Source organism: Giraffa tippelskirchi, chromosome 6 (genome assembly GCF_054371585.1).
Source record: "Giraffa tippelskirchi isolate mGirTip1 chromosome 6, T2T-mGirTip1v1.2.pri, whole genome shotgun sequence".
Lineage (NCBI taxonomy): Eukaryota > Metazoa > Chordata > Mammalia > Artiodactyla > Giraffidae > Giraffa > Giraffa tippelskirchi.
Genome location: NC_137280.1, coordinates 53,301,797 through 53,319,232, shown reverse-complemented (window position 1 = coordinate 53,319,232; position 17,436 = coordinate 53,301,797). Strand labels below are relative to the sequence as shown.

General features: G+C 47.2%; 1 protein-coding gene across 4 annotated transcripts in view; it reads left to right on the top strand.

Moving 5' to 3' along the window:
* FAM110B (family with sequence similarity 110 member B) overlaps nucleotides 1-8,304 on the top strand; it is a 150,937-nt gene extending 142,633 nt beyond the window's left edge. For 3 of the 4 annotated variants that reach the window (XM_081504369.1, XM_081504370.1, XM_081504372.1), the window contains one exon: nucleotides 146-3,009. In XM_081504369.1, coding sequence (XP_081360495.1) covers nucleotides 455-1,603 — 1,149 coding nt within the window. In that variant the 5' untranslated portion in view covers nucleotides 146-454 and the 3' untranslated portion in view covers nucleotides 1,604-3,009. Of the gene's footprint in view, nucleotides 1-145; nucleotides 3,010-6,596 lie in introns of those variants that run through there. The other variant, XM_081504371.1, reaches the window with a different exon arrangement.
* The last annotated feature ends 9,132 nt before the right edge of the window (nucleotides 8,305-17,436 follow it).

Here is a 17,436-nt window from a genome sequence, read left to right as displayed (position 1 = left end):
GCGGCCGCCGGGATCACCTCCCTCCCGGGCTGGCCGGGGCGCCCCGGGGCGGGGGCGGCGGGGCGGGGGCGCGCGGCTTCGCTGTTGCTACAGCCGTGATGTCACTCGCCCATCCTAACCCGCGGTTGGTTGTTGTGTGTTTCAGCTCTGCCTGCAGTTGAACACAAAGACCTGGAGGAGACTCCCACATCCTTCGGGGAGGAGAAAGGAGGCGGCGAGGCCCGATTAAAGGAACTTGGGGGCTGGTGGCCTCTCCGCACCGGCCGGCCGGCGAGGGGGCGAGGGGATCAGAGTCCCGGGCGGTGACCGAGCGGGAGATGAGGCGCTGCCGCCGCTGACCCTCGGTTCCGGACCATCCGCTGCGCTTTGTGCCGCCCGCACATGTGTCTGCCCGGCGCATCCGGAGGCGCGCACACGAGCATCCACCACGGCCGCCGGGGAGAGAGTGCCCGCCATGCCCACGGAGAGCCTACAGACAGGTAGCATGGTGAAGCCGGTCAGCCCAGCCGGCACCTTCACGTCGGCCGTGCCCCTGCGCATCCTCAACAAGGGGCCCGACTACTTTCGCCGCCAGGCGGAGCCCAACCCCAAGAGACTCAGCGCCGTGGAGCGGCTGGAGGCCGACAAGGCCAAGTACGTCAAGAGCCAGGAGGTCATCAACGCCAAGCAGGAGCCCGTGAAGCCGGCGGTGCTGGCCAAGCCCCCCGTGTGCCCGGCCGCCAAGCGCGCGCTCGGGAGCCCCACGCTCAAGGGCTTCGGCGGCGGCGGCGGCGGCGCCAAGAGCGAGGGGGGCGCGCCTCGCGAGACCCTGAAGCTGGAGATCCTCAAAAACATCCTCAACAGCTCCGAGGGCTCGAGCGCGGGCTCGGGTCACAAGCACAGCGCGCGGAACTGGCCGGCGCCCCGGGCCGACGCGGCCGAGCTGCACCGGCACTCGTTCGCCGAGTCGCTGCGCGCGCGCCCCGCGCCGGGCCGGGGCAGCCCCCAGGAGGGCGGCTCGCACGTGGGCCGCCGGCCGCCCGAGCCCGCCTCTTCCGCCGCCGCCGCCGCCGCTGCCGACGCCTTTCTGCACGTGTCGCACAGCTCCTCGGACATCCGCCAGGGGCCCGGCGCCAGGCCCCTGAAGGCCATCCTCCCCTGCAGCAGTTCCGCCCCGCCGCTGCCCCCCAAGCCTAAGGTGGCCGCCCCGGCCGCAGTCAAGTCCCCCGAGGCCGAGGCGGCCGAGCCGGCCGGCGGGGTGGGCCGGAGACCCTCGCTGCAGCGCTCCAAGTCGGACCTGAGCGACAGGTATTTCCGCGTGGACGCCGACGTGGAGCGCTTCTTCAACTACTGCGGACTGGATCCAGAGGAGCTGGAGAACCTGGGCATGGAGAACTTCGCGCGGGCCAACTCGGACATCATCTCGCTCAACTTCCGCAGCGCCAGCATGATCAGCTCGGACTGCGAACAGTCTCAAGACAGTAACAGTGACCTTAGGAACGATGACAGTGCCAATGACCGGGTGCCCTACGGCATCTCCGCCATCGAGAGGAACGCGCGCATCATCAAGTGGTTGTACAGCATCAAGCAGGCCAGGGAGTCGCAGAAGGTGTCCCACGTGTAAGAGGCAGCAGCGCGCCCAGAGGGAGGCAGGGGGGATGGGTCTCTGTCCGCGCCTGGGCACTTGTGAAGGTTGTGAGGTCTCCTTGAAGTGTTGTGAGCTTCTCCACTCTCTTTCTGTTGCTTGTTGTGCAATGTTTTTCCAGTTGCATGCCCGCCAACACGGGGACTGACCTGGCGTCCTCGGCTACCATCGCTGCAGAGCCTGGCCGGTCGCGCGTCACCCGCCCCAAAGTGTCAGGCCACATCCTAATTTAGGGCTTCGATCTTTGGCAAAACTGTTTACACGAAAAACGGTATACAACTTCTTCAATATTTATGTGGTTCTAGTGTTTTTATATCCCGCGCTATGGTGTCTTAATTAAAAGTTTTATCAACTGGCTTTTAAGTTGGGAGTAGCATCTTTTTGAATTTAAAAAAAGCCAATTTGCCTACATGTGAGACCCAAACGGGAAAATAAATGGGCTCTGCTATCAAACAGATAGTGAGGGATCCCAGAGAGAACCGGGCTGGGCTTTCTGAGAAAGGAAGTGGGGAATCCGATGTCATTTACTATTGACAGTCCTCTTGCCATTTACACGAGTAATGGTTGGGGACACATACGTTTTGTGTCTGATTTGGTGTATAAACGTTGGTGGTTTGTGTAATACTGATCCCAAGGAAAGAATCAGATACAATGAAGGTGATTAAATCAGGAGGTTGGGTGTTAGAGGGGCTTGTTGTTATTGATCTGATTTGGGTTGATTTAGAAACTTTAACTATCAATCATTTGACAGAACTGGCCACCCTAGAGCTGATACTGAATGTGTTTTGTTTTTTTTTTAAGTTGGTTTTTCGGTGGAGAATTCCAAGTGGATTCTCCTCCCTCCCTTTGTTGTAGTTTTATCTGGGAGAGGGGAGTGGGGCTTGGGTGGTGGGAACTACCTGAAGACCACTGAACACAAATGGAAATGCCAGCCATATCAGTTTAGAGCCTTCTCTTCAGAAGTCAGTACCTTTGGTAGCTGAACCAGATCTGGGCAGCATGACTATGTCCTCGTGCATATGTTAACCTGTGAGGCTGCAAGGAACTTGAAACGACTCTGTAGCTTTTCAACCCGAAGATCCATAGGGCTGCATATCAGCTTGTTCCTCCATAACCTGTCCTATGGGTGGTCTAGTTGGCTGGCTGTCAGCTGACAGTCATCCTGCAGTAGCCAAGGGGTCCACCTGGGATGCTTGGCTTCCTCGCTCTTGTAGACACGCCCTGGAGCTCCCAGCAGTACTGCCTTAGCCTTCATCAGCTCATAGGACACTTTTTATGCTGTAAATGCTGTAAGACTTTGTACATACTTCAGTTGTTTATGAAATCTTTAAGAAGAAGAAGAAAAAAAAAGAAACGTTACTCTAATAAATAGCTCTGGTGCAGGCTTTCATGGTGGTGGTTTCTCTTTGTCTTTTCCTTCACTTCCTCCACAGAAGTTTCACTTTGGACTGTGAGCCAGAAGGAGACTTGTGAGGGTCTTGAAGAAACAGCATTTCATTAAGTTATTTTCACCATATCACAATCATTCTGAACAGCTGTATTCTTCATTGTAGTTATATCAGTGTGCTTTTTTGCTAAAATAGTTTCATCGAGGTTCCTAAAATATGCTGCTGCTGCTTAGTTCACAACTTTCAGTTTTTTATCTTTTCTTAAAATCAGGATTTTTCACAGCTTCCACCAAACTCTTAAGTTGTAATTATTTGTTACTACTTCTGACAGTGGAATTCTGACAGTGAAGACATACCTTTTGAAATTTATAGCCTTGTTCTTATTTGAACAAACCCAGTATCATTAATGTTACATGTGTTTATATAGTAGTCCGCTCATTCATTCATTCATTCATTCATTCCTCTTTCAAAAGGGTATATGATGAGTGATTCCCTTTTCAGGCCTCACCATTGACCCAAGACTGCTGTGGTCAACAACACAGTGTCTGACTCAAGGAACTTAGATTTTCACTTGAATTTTCATTCTAGTGAAGTATCATTCCTCGCAGTGGACCTGTCTTATCTCCTGTTATTAATAGGACATGGAGTATTCAACAGCTATTTAATGAATCAAGTTATTTGAAGGTTAACATTTTTTAAAAGTTCCATATAACATGTAAAAGTAAAAGAAAGGATTATTTTAAAAGTTTCAGAAACAATATGATTTCCAACTCTTACACTCACCAACATTTTCCTTTGAAAAGCAGACTTGGTTCTTTGACTCTCTACTGGTTTTGAATTTTTCTGGTTCTCCTCTTAATTTTAGTTCAACTAGAACTCTACTTGCCAGAAGAGTCTGAAATACTGCTATAAGTGCTGATGGTACAATGGATTAAAGATAATAGGATGAAAGCTTAATATTTTTATGTACACACACATTTTCTTCCTTCATCATTTGTATAGAAATGAAGCCATTTAAAATATTCATGGCTTTAGCATTTATATACCCATCTCTTTCTGGGGCTATTGAAATACTAAAGATAGATGTTACTTTCCTAAAGTAACCGGTGTTGGGAGATGAGGGCTTGGCAAATTTAATATCACTGCCTATGCTGTTTTAGTTATAGATTTTGTTTCAGTCTTCCAGTGCTTCAAAACCACCTTAACTTGTGTTCCAACAAACCTATAAATCACCCCACTATTGTTCAGTCTAATCTCTGTGGCCCAAACATGAACAAATGTGAGGCTTTGGGTTCTTATGGAACTTGCTGCTGCTGCTGCTGCTAAGTCGCTTCAGTTGTGTCCGACTCTGTGCGATCCCATAGACGGCAGCCCATCAGGCTCTGCCGTTCCCGGGATTCTCCAGGCAAGAACACTGGAGTGGGTTACCATTTCCTTCTCCAATGCATGAAAGTGAAAAGTGAAAGTGAAGTCACTCCGTCATGTCCAACTCTTTGCGACCCCATGGACTGCAGCCTACCAGGCTCCTCCGTCCATGGGATGTTCCAGGCAAGAGTAATGGAGTGGGGTGCCATTGCCTTCTCTGCTTATGGAACTTGGGAGTTCCTTATTTTCTTTTGTCCTTGAAATCAGAGCTTCTACAAAGGATGATTTCAAATGCTTCACATTAAATCCAAGAGTAAGCCATTTCCTAATTGTGAAGTCCTTTTTGCAAAATTCTCACTTTTTTAACTCATGGGTATAAGTATATTGATAGTGTGTGTGCGTGTGTGATGATACTGTTGGTGTGAATATAGGGCTGTAATATAGTTCAGCCCACTTTTTTCTCCCCACACAATGCAGAGTGACGCAGGATTGCACTAGCTGGCCCTAGAGACTAGCTGTTTCTTTCTGCAAAGCAGCATATTTTAAGACAATCCTCCCATACCCACCTCCTCTGTCATTGACTCTGTTCAGGCTCTCATCTTCTCTTGACTGCACTGTTGTTCCTACAACTCTCTAACTGCAGGTCCCCCCTCTACCCAGTCAGCCTCTACCCATCCCATTTCTTGCCAAGGATATTATAGTCAACTCTGTTCATGTCACTCTTCTAAGTAAAAACATCCTTCCGCTTAAATAAGTTGCTAATAGGATTAATCCTAACTTCTTAACAAGATTGGCAGGCATCTCACGGTCAGGCATCTCCTCACGTTCTGTGTCCCTTTTAGCCACCAAGCCTAGGCCTCTGGGCTCCAACCAAACCGAAGTTTTCACTGGGGACTTTTTAACCACTGCATCAGTGATCTATCTATATCTATGTGGTGGTAATGGTGGCTCAGACATAGAGAATCTGCCTGCAATGCAGGTGACCCAGTTTCAATCCCTGGGTTAGGAAGATCCCCTGGAAAAGGGAATGGCTACCCATTCCAGATACCATGGACAGAGGACCCTGGTGGGTTACAGTCCATGGGGGTCACAAAGAGTCAGACAAGACTGAGCAACTAACACACTCAGTGATCTATGGCTGCTAACAAATTTCCCCACTATTCAGCAACTTAGGACAATAAGTATTTGTTATCTTGGTTTCTGTGGATCAGGGATCCTGGCGAGGCTTAGCCAGATGGTTCTGGCCCACGCTATCTCATCAGGCTGCAGAGAAGTGTCAGCCAGGGCTGCATCATCTGAATGCTTGACCGAGGCTGGATGATCTGCTTCTAAGAGAGCTCACGTGGTATCAGCAGGAGTCCTTACAACGTGGCAGCTGGCTCCCCCCTCTCCCCAAGGGAGTGACCTGGGCAGGGAAGAAGCCAAGTCACACACCTCCACCATGCCCAGTTCATCAGGAAGAGTGTCACCAAACACAGCCCACACTCATGGACAGGAGGAGGCTCCACTGTTCTAAAAGAAGGAAGATCAGAGAATTTGTGGGCTTTTTTTTTAAGTTTTTTAAAATGTGGACTATTTTTAAAGTCTTTATTGAATTTGCTACAGTATTGCTTCGTGTTTCGGTTTCTTGGCTCAGACGTGTGTGTGGGATCTTAGTTCCCTGACCAGGGATCAAACCTCCACCCCTGCCCTGGAAGGTGAAGCCCTAATCATTCGACCACTGGGGGCGTCCCTGTGGACTTTAATAAATATCACCACTACTGCTGAGTTCCTGGGACTCTTCATTCTGTGAGGAATGCTTTCCTTTCCCTCCTTGGCCTTGTAGACTCACCTATCAATGAGTAAGATTTTTTTTTGAGTTTCAGAATTGCCTTTTTCTGTTAGATATGATTTTTGCCATGACCACCATGGCCCCAGCCTTTGCTGGACTACATGGGTGCCTCTGTGTGAGTTTTGAGACAGTATACTTTCCCCAGAATATTTTATTTTCTGCCTGGGGATGGAGGTGGAACCTCCTAATAAATTCACAAATCTCTGATGGTTATAATGTGAACTGTGGCCCCAGAATTAGGCATAGAAGCCCAGGGTATAAAGTAGATCTCATTACATGTTGCCTTGATACTTTTAAGCTATCACATTTAAGTCGTATTCTGGTTACACTTTAAATGTTATGAATTTTACAGTGAACCCAAGGTGGTAGTTACTGTCCCATTTTACAGGTGATGAACCTCAGATCCATGAAGATTAAGCTCCTTAAGCAAGATCCCAGAGGAAGTAAGTGACAGAAGGAAACTGGAACTCAATTCTGTGATTCCTGCTCTGCGCTCCTTACAGCCCAGCTCAGAACCAGGACAGGTAGACCGGATGTGTTGTACTTAAAAACCAAAGCACCCTTAAATTTATCTTGATAATTTTATCTGCCACCCGTATGTACAAGCATGTCTCAAACAGTCAGATTTTGAGCAATTTCACTCTTACCAAATAGTAACCGATAATTTTTTTTTTAAAGACTTCAATCCACTGAGTTCAAAGAGACGAAGCTATAGTTTTTGGTCAAGGACTTGAAGAAGGGCAAACAGTGGAGGGAAAGGTCTGGCCGCGATTCAAGGATCAGGAGACACATTTGGATGATGGGGTGATTTGGCATCGCTCCTCTCTCCCAGCCTCAGGGATGCACGGTGTACACTGACCAGGAGGTGCCCCGGGAAGGAATGAACAGGAGAGGGTGTTCCAGAAGAAAGGAGAGTCTTCACTTAGAAAAGATGACTCATCTCACCATGATTTTTGAAGTGTCCAACCTGCCTTGTCCACTTAGCCCTGGAGGATGATGGAAGGTTCCACTAACTTTCCCTTTGCTGTCTGAGAGCTGCTGGGCCAGGGGTCAGAGGCTGGGCAGCTGCAGGCTTGGCTCTGAACAAGTCAGGTGCACAGAGGGCTTCTTGGGTGTTTAGCTTGTGCCCTTGCTTTGGCAGAAACACAGAAGAAGGAAAGTCCAGAGGGCGAGGGACATCCACAGCCCTTTGGAACCCCTTCCTTCAATACCTGAGACCCATCTGGCTAAGTTTGCCTCCACTCCCTCATCTGTGAAGTGGGAGGAAACCAGCTGATGTGTGCGTTCCTTTGGCCTCAGGACTTTGTGAGGGCACTGAGGGCTGTTTGGGAAGCACCAGGATGAGGTGCGAGGAGTGAAAATTCAGAGATGATTGGGCTCCTCTTTCTCCTGGCGGGCAGGAAAGCGGGCAAGGCCTGATGGGGACCCAGACCCATTACTGAAGGGCATTTGCTGCACCGGCCGCCTAAGCACATTTTAGTTGGGGAAAGAAAGAAAGTCTGTAAAAGGATTCTTCTCTGAATGGAAGGAATCTCCAGCAACTATCTAGGTTGTCAGAAGCTGATAGAATCTAGTGTGACCAGGTACACACCAGACACAAAACTACAGAGTGTGTTAATCACTCAGTCATGCCTGACTCTTTGCAACCCCATGGACTGTAGCCCACCAGGCTCCTCTGTCCATGGAATTCTTCAGGAAAAAATGCTGGAGTGTGTTGCCATGCCCTCCTCCAGGGGATCTTCCCAACCCAGGGATCACACCCTGGTCTCCTGCATTGCAGGCAGACTCTTTACCATCTGAGCCACCAACCACAACAAAGCTACAAGGATGACAGTAATAATGATTCAGTCTTTCACAAGCTGGGCATTTAATTCATTTCACATTCATGAAGCAACCATCAGGATGGCTTTGATGCAATGCTAAAATAAGCCTGTTGTCACATTATCTCATTACTTTCACAAGCACCTTGGAAATAAATTAGAATCCATTTTGCCAATGAGAGATCTGAAGATTAAACAACTTTTCGAAGCCACACATCCAATAAGTGGAATAAGTGAAATGCAAACCCAAGTTAATAAAGCATGTCCTAAGACTCATTCCACAATGAGTTTTTAGCATGTAGGCTGGTATGAGCCATTTTTGCTTCTTTGTGGTAAGCTTGCAGAATATTTCTCAGAAGCTTAAAATACCACTGTGTATCTTGGTTTGTGATTTCTCATACAGGGAGTGATTCAAAACTCTTCATCATACCTGACCACATCAAGATGGAAGCTTCTCAGTTCTTCTGAGAGAGACCATAGTAATCCATTGTCTCTTTCCAGCTTGTTTTATAGAGGAAGAAAGAGATGCAGAGAAATGAGGTGATGGGTTTCAGCCAGAGTTAAAGAGCAGATGGAGGTAGAGCCAAGTGCCTTGTGGCATCCCCTAACCCAGTATGTCCCAGACTCAAGAGACCCAGTACCACTATCAATTCCATCACATGATGTGATTAGCATAGACTCTGTTATTCCTACGCTGTGTCCCTTGTCTCATAAACTATCAGATATTTAAAGAAACTTCAATTAGGAGACTCTCTGTTAATATACATTACTATAGTACTATACTGGAGAAGGAAATGGCAACCCAGTCCAGTATTCTTGACTGGAGAATCCCATGGACAGAGAAGCCTGGTGGGCTATAGTCCATGGGGCCACAAAGAGTTGGACATGACTGAGTGACCTGTATGGTAGTGTGTGTGTGTATATATGTATATGTTAGTCGCTCAGCCGTGTCCGACTCTTTTGTGACCCCCATGGACTGTATCCTGCCAGGCTTCTCTGTTCATGGGATTCTTCAGGCAAGATCCCCGCCATTTCCTCCTCCAGGGGATCTTCCCAACCCAGGGATCAAACCTGTCTCTTCCGCCTCCTAGATTGTCAGGCAGATTCTTTACCACTAGCGCCACCTGAGAAGCTCTAATATACATTAACTATCTTTCAATTAACCCTAGCAGGTATAAAATACTTTTAAAAATTAAGAAATTTCTCTAGGGACGATGTTGGCAATTCTGGAAATGATGACCACTATTTTCATATTATCATAGTGCCTCCACCATCCATAGGTGTCCAGAACTCCTTGAGAGCTTAGGTACCATTTTTTCCAGGCCTGATGCCTCTGCCTCCTGCATTCCTCGGGGCAGACATTGCCACAGTTTCCAGTATCCATTCCCTTTCCTCTGGGCTCACAGGTAATTTGCATTCTCACACCCCACATTGTTAGGTGTGGCCAATGTACCATGAGTAGAAGTGACCAGAGTTACAGCTCAGACATCTAGTCCCAGATCTGCCATCTTTTCTTGCCCCAAACATGGCAGCCAACAAAATTCCTCAGAGCAGCGGAATTCCAGAGTCACCAGGACCCTGAATGAAGACAAGGTTTCTCAAAGTGTGCCCTCAAAACCCACTTGAATTCCTAGAGGTTCTCAGTAAATTCCCGAGCTCTGCTCCAGGCCCAGGAATCTGCTTTTTTAACAAGTGCCCCACAAAAGATTCTGAGATGTTAAAATTCGGATCTCAGCTTCCATCTTCCCAGAATGCCCTTCCTTCCACTCAGTGTGTTCATGGGATTTTTCTTAGCTCCTTAGTGTTCTTCTCCATCCCAGCCTCTTCCCTTCTTGGCACTGACCACAATCAGATATACTGTCATTCATTACGTTATTGTCTGTCATGGGCACTTTTTATCCCCTCTACGTGTTTCAGCACCCGGCACAAGGACAGTGAATAATATGTGTCTTTGGAATGAATGCATGAATCCCTGCCATGCCCCTCCACTAATCCCACCCCCACGGCCTGTCCTCCCACCCATCCTGTTCCTGTCAGTGACGCCGTCTGGCTACAAATGGGGACTGGGGCTGGCGTTAAAGACTTTCTTTCCCTAGTTTTTATTTTTGGAAAATGAACAAATGGCACATTTAAGGTAAGAGGAGTTCACACTATGGACCTCTCAGTATAAAGGGATTTGACAAGTGTTTCTTGCACAACCACCTTACAAGGAAGGTGATGTCTCCTTCTCAGTAATTACTATAGTTCAAAGGCAGTGAGGGACTTCCATGGTCCATCCAGTGGTTAAGACTCCCGTCCATCTCCAGTGCAGCAGGCGCTGGTTCCATCCCTGACTGGGGAACTAAGATTCCCACATGCCTCGCAGTCAATGAATAAATAAAACCAAACAATAACAAAGGCAATGAGAAGTTCCACTTATTGGGGTGGGGGAGGAAAGGGAAACAAAAGTCTAAATTTGCAGACAGGACTTTTTTCTTGCACCCCTCATTTGTCCCAGAGGTCAAGGAGTAGCATACATACCTTTTCTTTGCCAGACTACAAAACTTACCCTTAACAGTATGAAAATCCATACGGTAGGTAGCGCTGCTGGAGTAACCATTGAAGGTCTTCTGGCCAACAGTCTCCAAGGCACAGCTGATGCAGAAATACCTCCCACCTCAGCCTTCCCATGTGTGTGTGCTGACCTCTCAGTCACGGGTTCACCAGCCTGTTGTTCTCTGAAAATTCTGCTCACTGGGAAAGATTAAAAAAAAAAAAAAAGGCAAACCATGCATGAGTGCAACTACTCCCTTCACTGAATCAAACCACAGTGGCTGGTAATTGAGAACATACGGAGTTTCAAATGGGGCAGCAAACGTGGAAGGGGGGACCCTCACAGTACCAGCTCCGAGGATGCTGGAGTTTGCAGGGTTTGCCTTTCTACGTGTAAATAAGTTGGAAGAGTTCAAGGATTTCTAGGCAACCTTAATCTTTCTTGGTTGTTTCTTCTCTTTTATAACAGATGGAGAAGAAGAGCCAGGTGAGTTATTTATGTACATCACAAATTCAGCTCGGTCAGACAGACTTCCGAATGTTTTAGTCACATCCCTTTCCTCTATTGAGCCCTAGACCATTTAAGGACTTAAACTACTGAGCATTTTATTTTGGTGGAAAATGATGAAATACTCATTTAATAACTTCATGATCATGTGGTTATTTCACAAGAGTCTTTTTCTGTTTTCTTCCAATGAATTGACAGCTGTACATGGTTTACGAAGGCTTCCCAGGGGGTGCTAGTGGTAAAGAACCTGCCTGCCAATACAGGAGAACTAAGAGACATGGGTTCGATCCCTGGATCCAGAAGATCCCCTGGAGGAGGGCATGGCAACCCACTCCAGTATTCTTCCTTGGAAAATCCCATGGACAGAGGAGCCTGGCATGATACAGTCCGTAGGGTCACACAGAGTCGGACACGACTGAAGCGACTTAGCACATAAGCACATGGTTTAAGAATGTGGGACTCACGTCTATGGCTGCAGAAGAATCACTCCACTGGGCCTGGACAAAGGCTGGATGTGTTTTGTCCATGTTTCGAATTTCCCAGAGCACCTCAGTGTACAAGCATCTGATATAAAACCAACCTCCTTCCCTAAAGACTCCCTGAATTACGGATTTTCATCCATCCGCTGAGAGTTCTCTAGTTGAAAAAATCTGTGAATTGAGATTTAGACAGCATTTTGGGTTCCCGAGGTTTTGTTTTCACCATCAAATTCACCACCTGATGCCTTTTAAATCCAGTTTAATAGCTGAAATGGATTTTTGTACTTTCTGCACTTAAACGATTATGTGTTCATATGCATGCACACGTTGGATTTCTTAAAGAATTTATTCCAGACAATTGTGCTGAGGGTCACGTTACATCCCAGTTATTTCTTAAATTAGAACCCTAGTGATTTGGGGAGGTCTGTTCAGAGAGATTTGAAATTCTATGCAGCCCAGCAGAGAGTGAGGCTGATTTCAAGCTAAAAATGAAATAAAAAGCATCTTCTCTTCTTTAGCACTGATTTGCTCTTAACTCTTTTTTTCCTGGTGATTGAGCTGCTTTTTCACCCTTTCAGTTTTATGGGAAAAGAAAAAAATGGAGAGCAAACATCTTGCTTAGTGAGAAGGCAGTGCATGCATGCTCCATCACGTCTGATTCTTTGCGACCCCATGGGCTGTAGCCCACCAGGCTCCTCTGCTCATGGGATCTGCCAGGCAGAAATACTGGAGTGGGTTGCCATTTCCTTCTCCAGGGAATCTTCCTGACCCAGGGATCAAGCCCACATCTCCTGCATTGGCAAGTGGATTCTTTACCATTGAGTCATTATTGAGCCATTGGGTGAGGGAAGCCCCACCTCTACTTTTTTCCCCACAACTGGGTCACCACTGTCTGGTTAACTGTCTGATGTGTACTGGGTATAGGTGCTTAAGGCTTGTTGGATGAATGTGGATAGAGAGAGGCCAAGATCACTTTGGGAGTCTAATCTGAGGGGATGACCAGAAAGGCTCCCAACAGGTTGCTCCCCATCTGCTGTGTCCACTGCCTTCACTGGGCTCCCCAGTCGTAATTACACATATGGTCCTTCCCTGCAGTCCCGGTGACACTAGTGATAAAGAACTCACCTGTTACTGCAGGAGATGTAAGAGACTTGAGTTTGATTCCTGAGTCGGGAAGATCCCCTGGAGGAGGGAATAGGTATACACTCCAGTATTCTTGCCTGGAGAATCCCACGGAGAGAGGAGCCTGGAGGGCTACAGTCCATGGGGTCGCAAAGAGTTGGGCACGACTGAAGTGACATAGCACGTACACAGCCTCTTCCACCTCATTCCCCTTCAGGGAGTCACTTCTCGGGCTCCAGACCCTGATCTAGGCTAAATGCCTGGAGCTACAGCAGAGAGCTCCCCAACCAAACACCCACCTGCAAAGAGCTCTGGTCCTCTTAGAGAGTAAGTCAAATAAGTCAAATGCGTAGACTGTTGGACAGTGATGCATGCTTAGGAAGAAAGAAGAAAACAGGGATGAGGGCTAGAAGTGGCTTCACTCAGGGTGTCAGGTAAGCAAAGACTGAGGAAAGTGAGGGTGGAAGCTTGCAGACACCTCAAGAAAGCAGACCAGCTGCAGACACTGCAAATACACCTGGGGAAGCTGGCCCCCAGGGCTGAAGGGGATGAAGGGAGATCGGGTAGGGCCTGTTAGCTATTTAGTGGTAAGCATCGAAGAAAGAAAAATGTTCTAGAAATCCAGTGCCACTTAGGGGAAAGTCCAGGTTAAGCAAACTTAAGCTGTTTCTCTGGGATCTTTATCAGAGCCATTAATCTCCAAAAGACGGTTTTAGTGCCAACTGTTCCCTAAGTGTATGTGAGTCCAGAACCACATTTTTGGGCAACTCAGACCTGTGAGATCACAGAAGCAAGCTGAGGGGTGGGGGTGGGGGCTGTGGGGTCTGACTTCAGGGCCACCTGCTGTGTCCCCAGGGTATCCTAACCAGCTGGAGACATTCAAAATCCAAGAAAAAGGAGGAGGAATAAAGGGAATGGCTGTGTCAGGTGGCAGAAAGGATATTATCAAAATATTCCACTTTCTTCACACACAGGAATGTAACTAAGTCCCACTATTCCTTACTGCCAATTGCCACCGTTAGCCAGTCCTATTTTTATCTTGTTTATTGATAGCAATCGTAACAGAAAAGTAAATAACATAGAATAATATAATTTCAAATAGACACCATTTTTATATCTTATAGTAAATTAATAACACATATGTGTATAATTATACATAGATAGTGGGCACACACTATTGTTACATACATGACATACATTTACTTAAATATACAGGCTTCCCTGGTGGCTCAAATGGTAAAGAATCTGCCTGCAATGCAGGAGAACTGGGTTTGATCCTTGGGTCAGGAAGATGAGATCCCTTGGAGAAGGGAATGGATACCTACTCTAGTATTCTTGCCTGGAGAATCCCATGGACTGAGGAGCCTGGTGGGCTACAGTCCATGGGATCACAAAGAGTCAGACACAACTGAGTGACTAACACTTTCACATGAGTATATATCAATATATACATGAGTACATACCATACTTATATATGTAGGTAACATACATACATATACTATACATAAGCATATTATCAGTTCAATCACTCAGTTGTGTCCAACTCTTTGCAACCCCATGGACTGCAGCATGCCAGGCTTCCTGTCCATCACCAACTCCCGGAGCTTACTCAAACTCATGTCCATCGAGTCAGTGATGCCATCCAACAATCTCATCCTCTGTTGTCCCCTTCTCCTCCTGCCTTCAATCTTTCTCAGCATCAGGGTCTTTTCCAGTGAGTCAATTTTTTGCATAAGATGGCCAAAGTGTTGGAGCTTCAGCTTCAGCATCAGTCCTTCCAATGAATATTAAGGATTGATTTTCTTTAGGATTGATTGGTTTGATCTCATTGCAGTCCAAGGGACTCTCACGAGTCTTCTCCAATACCACATATTATAACTTATGCTAAATGTTCATACATAATATACATACATGTACTATAGATATATTTATAAATATATGTATATATAGTATACATACAATATGTATATGCATATGTGTATGCATCTGTGTATATGTGTATATATATGTGTGTGTGTGTGTGTACATGGACAGTATATATGCATCTGTGTTTGTGTATGTATATGTAATAGCAGGTCCTCCTCCTTGAGCTCAGAGCTCTATGGTGAGCTGGAAGAGGCCACCAGCCCCACCTGGAGAAGAAAGACAACAGAAACCAGAAAAACCACGGAGATCAGCAGACACTCGCAGGGTCAAGTCTCCTAGAGCAGAAATCAGTGACCTAGGTCAACCATGGGGCTGGGGTACTTCCCAGCATCCACGTCTCCTGCCCGTGGAGACATCTCCCACCCTCCAACCTGCTCCTGGCTGGCCAGGCCCTCTTGCCTCCTCCATCCCAGGGGGAGGCAGCAGAGGGATTGGAGGAGCCCACTCCCAGTTCCTTCTCCTCCTCCTCTAGCAACTCATTCACATCTGCTGAGCCTCAGTTGCCTTATCTGTGAATTGGACACACTGTTGCTTCCTCCTCGGCAGGTACCAGGGTTAAATTCATGTGTGCAGCAGAACACGGCCGGTGCCTCCCCTCCTCCTCCCTGTGATGCTCTTTCCTTCCATGTTGGACACGTGCGCTAAGACTTTTTGTGACCATTATGGAATGTAGCCCACCAGGCTCCTCTGTCCATGGGATTCCCCAGGCAAGAATATTAGAGTGGGTAGCCATTCCCTTCTCCATGAAGGACAAGCCGAATGTATTGTCAGGATAAAGGGTCCAACTTTAGGACAGGATCAGCCAAGGGAAAGTGTCTCTCATTCATTTACATAAGAATTACTGCTGCTGTCCAGGAGAGTCTGGAACCCAGAGAAGTCCGACAAGTGAGCAGAGGAGAGGATGGAGCATCCATGTTTGGAGCTCCACCCACCTCTCCCCAACTCTCAGCTCCCATCCTGTGGAACCCAAATCGAAGGACCTCCTCTCCAGCACTTTCCATCCTGTCCTCCCAGCCTCACACACACCTGCTTTTCCCACCAGGAAGTAGCCTCGCTTCTACACTTGCTCATGACAATTACTCATTGCAGAGAACATCTGGCAATAAATCATGAGTGGCCCCATGGCATGTCTTCAGTTGTGTTTCAATTTGTTGTTAGAAACTGTTATTTAAATGTTACTTTAGTCTATTTAACTTTTCCCACTGAGAAGGTGATGGGAAAACCCACACGGAACTGTTCACAGTATGACTTCATCTGGGAAAACCCACTTTGCTTATGCTCTGCCCGGCTTTAATTCCAATGCAAATTGACTTCCTAAGACTTTCTGGATTGACTTTGTCTATAATAATAACTGTAGTCCTAAAAAATAATTGTGGTTCCAATGGAGTGTAGAGATGTGTAGACACAGACAGTTAATTAAAGACCTAGAGAGACCATCCAGGCTCTGAATTGAACATGGCCATTCCTGTCACTGAGAATGCCTGCAAATGAATACCATTTAATTGCTTTAAATTAGGTTTTCCATTGTGCTGCTTTGTTACACTAATAGGAACTTCATTTGGGCTGGAGGGGAGAGAAGAAAACCAAGAAGAGAGAGAGAGGTTCCCCTGAAACCTGTAAACTATTGTGAACTTGTTCAGTTGCTCAGTCTACTGAGCAACCCCATGGACTGCAGCACACCAGGCTTCCCTGTTCTTCACTATCTCCTGGAGTTGGCTCAAACTCATGCTCATTGAGTCAATGATGCCATCCAACCATCTTAATCCTCTTTTGCCCCTTTCTCTTCCTACCCTCAATCTTTCCCAGCATCAGGGTCTTTTCCAATGAGTCGGCTCTTTGCATCAAGTAGCCAAAGTATTAGAGCTTCAGCATCAAAGTAAAGTTTTCTAAAAAATTATTTGGCTGCACCAGGTCTTAGTTGAACCATGTGGGATCCTTTCAGTTGCTGCAGGTGGGGTCTTTAGTTGTGGCTTCCAGGATCTCATTCCCTGAACAGGAATCAAACACAGGCCCCCGGCATTGGGAGCTTGGAATCTTAACCACTGGACCATGAGGGAAGTCCCTGGAACTTTAAAGCTTTCTGTAGAACTCATTTGGTGTTATAACTCTGCAGCATGCCATACCTTACCTAGTAGACAAGCATTTATACCTGCTCACTAAGGCTTGGGGCTCAGCTGTGCAACGCTGTTATGGCCCTGAACTTTGAAGTAGAAGGAGGCAGTTGGCTGGAAAACAGACCAAGTGTGAGAACTCCTGAGTGAAAACCACCACATTTACAGAGTTCCTTGGACCGAGATCCTCGGTGTGTACATCTCTCACCGCCAGCTCAGGAAGGCTGAGTGGCCGCAAGACCACCTAACAGGATGGAGCGATGTTCTAGGTACTGTCGGAAAGTGAACACTAGAAGGCTTTACATCAAATGGATTGTGTGTGTGTGTGTGTGTGTGTTCACACTTTCATTAGAGAAGCTGTGCTCTATAATTTAGGGATCGGAAAGTGTGAATAGAGGGAACAAGACTCTGCCCTGTGAACTCTTTTGCTGCTTCTTGCTCTGTCTGAGCCAGTAATTTAGGTACACTGATCTCGTTTCTACCCTGAGACCTTGCAGATAAGATGATGTGCCTGCAAATAAGACACAAGGCTTCCCAGGGAGCTTCAGACACCCTCCTGGGACTGTTCTCTATACACCAGCCACTTGGCAACCCACAGAAATAAAAGCCTTGTCTCTCCAAAGAGCACACGGTGTCCAGCACAGCCCGTTACGTCTCCAGCATCACTGACCTCTGTGTAAGGTGGCATCTCTTACATGACCAGAGCTGGTGAATTAGGTAGAAGATGCTG